The sequence below is a fragment of the Mus pahari genome, chromosome 2, assembly GCF_900095145.1.
Source record: "Mus pahari chromosome 2, PAHARI_EIJ_v1.1, whole genome shotgun sequence".
NCBI classification, from domain to species: Eukaryota; Metazoa; Chordata; class Mammalia; order Rodentia; family Muridae; genus Mus; species Mus pahari.
Genome location: NC_034591.1, coordinates 43230875 through 43235471, shown reverse-complemented (window position 1 = coordinate 43235471; position 4597 = coordinate 43230875). Strand labels below are relative to the sequence as shown.

The 4597-nt window shown below is 37.9% G+C and overlaps 1 protein-coding gene across 12 annotated transcripts in view; it reads left to right on the top strand.

Moving 5' to 3' along the window:
- The window catches only part of Cadps2 (calcium dependent secretion activator 2), a 518996-nt gene that overhangs the window by 490742 nt on the left and 23657 nt on the right, over positions 1-4597 (top strand). For all 12 annotated transcript variants that reach the window (XM_029533832.1, XM_021190679.2, XM_029533805.1 and 9 more), the window contains one exon: positions 3638-3745. In XM_029533832.1, the coding sequence (XP_029389692.1) occupies positions 3638-3745 (108 nt within the window). The remainder of the gene's footprint in view (positions 1-3637; positions 3746-4597) is intronic.

The window sequence follows — 4597 nt, the reverse complement described above, 5'->3', positions numbered from 1 at the left end:
TCCACCACCACCACCACCACTACCACCACCACCACCACCACCACCACCACAAGGCAGATGCAAACATTTGTTTCATCTATGTTCCAAACCATACACCAACAGCTAACACCAGAGTGCTTAGCTTGCAGGCTTGTTAAAGCATTAACTCGTAAGATAACAGTTAATGGTGCATCTAGAGGCAGTGACTTCTCAAATGTGTAAATTCCACTGCCACGTACCAAGAGCCTCAGCACACAGGAGCACTGAGCCAGCGATAATGTCTTCTATCCAAACACATTTGTTACCAAAGGTAGAAACTGTTTAAAAGGAAAATTGCATCTTTTTCAGCAATTTATCAAAGATAATTACCCTTCGTACACCAAATGAAGGATAAAGTGTTTTAAGGAACTATAACTCTAATTGGAACGTGTCACCAGGTGTTGCAGTTACACTCTTTCTTGTGTATATTCTTTTAATGATTATAGTCTCATGCCACAAACTGCATGAAAATATATTCACTAGGTGTGAAATTCCCATATGTCACAGTTTCGAGAATAGGTAAACAGCGCCAAGATAGAGGAAGGAGTATCGCTAATGAGGAGTGTTAAGAAGTCTAGGCTCGATTTTCCAAGCAAGTACATCTTAATTTGCCAAAGGAGAAGAAAATGCGATTTCGAAAGTGCAAACTTGGAGGAGCCTTTCTCCACACACCTACAAAGTTGCAGAACTCGTGTCTGAGTTCAGGCTTGAGCATTCATTCCGTGGCTGGAGTCTGCCAGTGAGGAACCAAACTTTAGAATTCCTTTAAGTTTGAGCTGCAGAGTGTTTGCTGGTTTTGGATAATGAAAGATAAACTCTTCCTGGACAATGTTTTATGAAGTTCAAGAGCACAGGAATGTCTATGAAAGCAAACAGGGCAGCCACTTGCTTAGGGATGTACGTAACTTGCTTTGCAGCTGGGGGAGTGACGGATTGGATTAAACTTCTAAGGATCATTTTCTTTTGTGAGGTGGAAATTAAAAAGGGGGGGGGTGGGAGGCTTGGGTAGGGAGACATGATGCATGCAAGGCCAGCCTCCCCTTCAGATCCACTGTCTCCAGCTTTGCCTGGTGCCTTGTTACTGTGGCTGTCATAGCTTCCTGTTTGCAAGCACCTGTATGAATCTCAGAGGCTGAGCTCCCTCAGTAGCATGTAAAGAAAACTGGCCTCGTGTCATTTTCATTCCGTGGCAGCATGCCTCCTGAATGTTCTCGTTTTCAGTGTTTTGACAAAGTTTGAGAGGCACTGAGGAAAATACTTACCGTATGGATCATTTGCCTCTGTAGAATCACAACTGGTAATCTCTGAGCAAATGGCCCCGTCTCTTCACCTGAAAAACTGATGTATAAAAGTCCCTTCTCCAAAATCAAAGCAACTTAGATTTTTGTTCATTATCCTTGTAGTTATTTATACTTTCAAACACTGGTTAAGAGGATTACACAGAAAACTGAGGAGTGTGGAGTTTTTCAATTGCCTCCACCAGGTTGATGACGTAGTGCCTGTATTGCATGTGGAAGCTCTTAGAGGAGATGTTTGTGAGGACATTAGTATAAGAAGTTATTTTATATTTTAACATAATTTAGTTATATCAGAGTTCTGCTGTGAAAACTCCTGGTTTTTTGTTCTCTGTACTTTAAGGTGAATTTGTGTTATCAGGGATGAAGTTATAGCCCAGTTGAAAGAATGTTTGCCTAGCATACACAAAACCCTGTATTCCGTTCCCAGCCCCTCAAAAACTGGCATGGTGGCACACAATGCTAATTCTAGTACTTGGAAAATGGAAGCAAAGAGGATAAGAAGTCAAAAATCATCCTCAACTACATAGCAAGTTCAAGACCCCCTGGGCCACAGGAGACCCTGTCTCAAACCAACAAAAAAAACAAAAAAAAAAACAACAACAAAAGCAACAACAAAAACAGTTATCTTTACAGCACAGAAAAATAAGCATCTAAAAAAAAAGGCTGATGTTTATCACTAAAATTCAATAACCTGGTACCTATAATTACAATGGTTTAAGATAGGCAGTCTATGGTATATACACTATCAATGCACCATCCTCAAAAAGAGTGTTCATTAGCAGACTTTTCCTCCCTCACAGGAAGATGCTCTACCATGTTACCATTGGTTAGGGCTATGCCTTGTGTTTTGCAGAAACAGTAATAGTTAAATAGCTTGTGTCTTCTTTGACCCGATTTTCTCTCAGTGTTCAATTCTGTACATGAGTCTGTTAGTAAAGGCTATAAGCACATCCTATGTCCATGAGGCTGTGTAAGCTTAACTTATCTTACTTGGCCATCAGCTCTCCTGTTATGTTCTGACTAATGCTATACACTAATCAAATAATTCAGGGTGGGGGGAGGGTATAGGGGACATTCGGGATAGCATTTGAAATGTAAATGAAGAAAATATCTAATAAAATAAGTTAAAAAAATAATTCAGTACAGGTTGAGTCAACCCCAGATGTAAATAATGTAAATCATGTTTTCCATCAGTCAGCCTAGCATATGAAACTTGAGAAAGAGCTAATGATAAGTTGAGAAGGAAATCTCTTTGGCAGCCATGAAGACATTTGACCCTCATCCTAATTTTTTAAGACTATACCAAAAAGAAATAATACTAACTACACTGCCCCCTTCTAACAGGAGAAAATACCAAATGCTAAATAATTTAGAAAGTTCACCTCTTGGTCCTACATAAGAGACAAGTTTATTGATATCCTCACTAAAAGCACTTCTAAAATATAATAAATCTATAAAATAGTTTGAAAAGTTAATGAATATAAGCAAGAGACAATTCAAAAATGTTTTGTTTTACTTTATATTAAATGTTTTCCCAAGTTTCTTAGTATTTTACAGCCTTAGTAAAAAACACTGACTTTCTATTCCTTGAATACTCACAGTACTCAAGAGACAAATCTAGGACAATTAGTGGTTTTCATATCACTGGTGAGCTGATAGTGGGTAATGAAAAGTCAGTTGTATCATACTTACAATTAAGAAATAGTATTTCTCTTGAGAAATTTTCTTTTGATCTTATTTATACTTCTTGACACATTGACTTCTCAAGATACTCATTCTTGAAAGAAAGAAAAAAAAAAGTATGCCCAGGAGGCTGGAGAGATTTCTCCACAGTTAAAAGTTACACAATACCCCTTCAGAGAGTCTGAGTTTGTTTGCCAACACCCATGCTGGGCAGCTCACAATTGCCTTTGATCTCCAGCAACAGAATAACCTAATACCTCTACTATCTGAGGACACCACACACACATGTACATACCCACATACAATCACACACATACACATAATTTAAAAATCAAGTAAATCTCTTTTAAAAGATGTGCATAAGCTTGCAACTATGTATTCCTAGTCATCTTAACAGTAGTGGCTGTTTAGTGATCTTTAGTAGTAAGGATAAGTGATAAACTTTTACACGCACTAGTCATTATTGATTTGATCTAAACATATTTCACGGGGGGGGGGGGGAACAATTTCAACAGCTATGAAAATGCTTTCCTAAACAATGAAATTCCTAAAGTCATTAAATAAAAGTTTCACAGATGAGAAGTGACTTTTTTTTTTTTTTTTTTTTTTTAATTCTGTGTGCTTTTCCCATCCAACAGAAACCAGGAATGGATCTGGCAGACACCTACATTATGTTTGTCCGGCAAAACCAGGATATTCTTCGAGAAAAAGTCAATGAAGAGATGTACATAGAAAAGTTGTTTGATGTAAGTAGCTGCCACAGGTCATTGAACATTCTTAATCTTGATTTAAAATATTGGTGTGTGTGAAAAATATATGTGATTATTTTTGTTAGCACTAAGGTCTTCATTTAGGCATAACAACTAGGCATGGAGGCTTTGTTCTAAGTATTTGACAGTTTACTATAAAGGCAACTAAGAAAGCACTTGGCTTAATATCAGTGTTGTCCATCACTCATAACTATGAGCTCCCAGTCCAAAGGAAGTGGTATTATGATAGTGACAGAACTGTACAACTTGCCCAAGTGCTGATTCTGAAACTAGGTGTTTTCTTTGAAGTGTGTTTACATGCATCTTCTCTGCATTTTAGAAATGCTTTTCTGGCAGTTTCATTTAATTATGCAAGTTACTGCAAATGTTTTCATAACAGCAATTCACGGGCTTCATGGTGACACTTCAGCTGTGCAGTTGCAGAAGGTCCCACTACATCATTGCCTCTGCCATGGTCTGTCATTGTCTGTGTGTGTGCTGTTTGTATGGCTGGGTGGTCAAAGTGAACCTTACCTCTCTTGACTTTACGTTTCCAGGCCATTTTACAATAAAAGTATCATCTGTTTTAATAAGCTACGTGTTAATATGTGTGAAGAGAATGATTTTCTAAAAGCTTTGAAGCCCTGCAGGGGTAGAAAAATTATCATCTACCCAGCTGGCTCTTTTACAAAATACTGAAACCATATTAGCAACTTCTGCTTCCATTTGGAATTGCTCTGAGTTGACGGGTATATGTTTTATTTCCAACTTCTCTTCTTCTTCTTCTTCTTCTTCTTCTTCTTCTTCTTCTTCTTCTTCTTCTTCTTCTACTTCTTCTTCTTTTTTTTT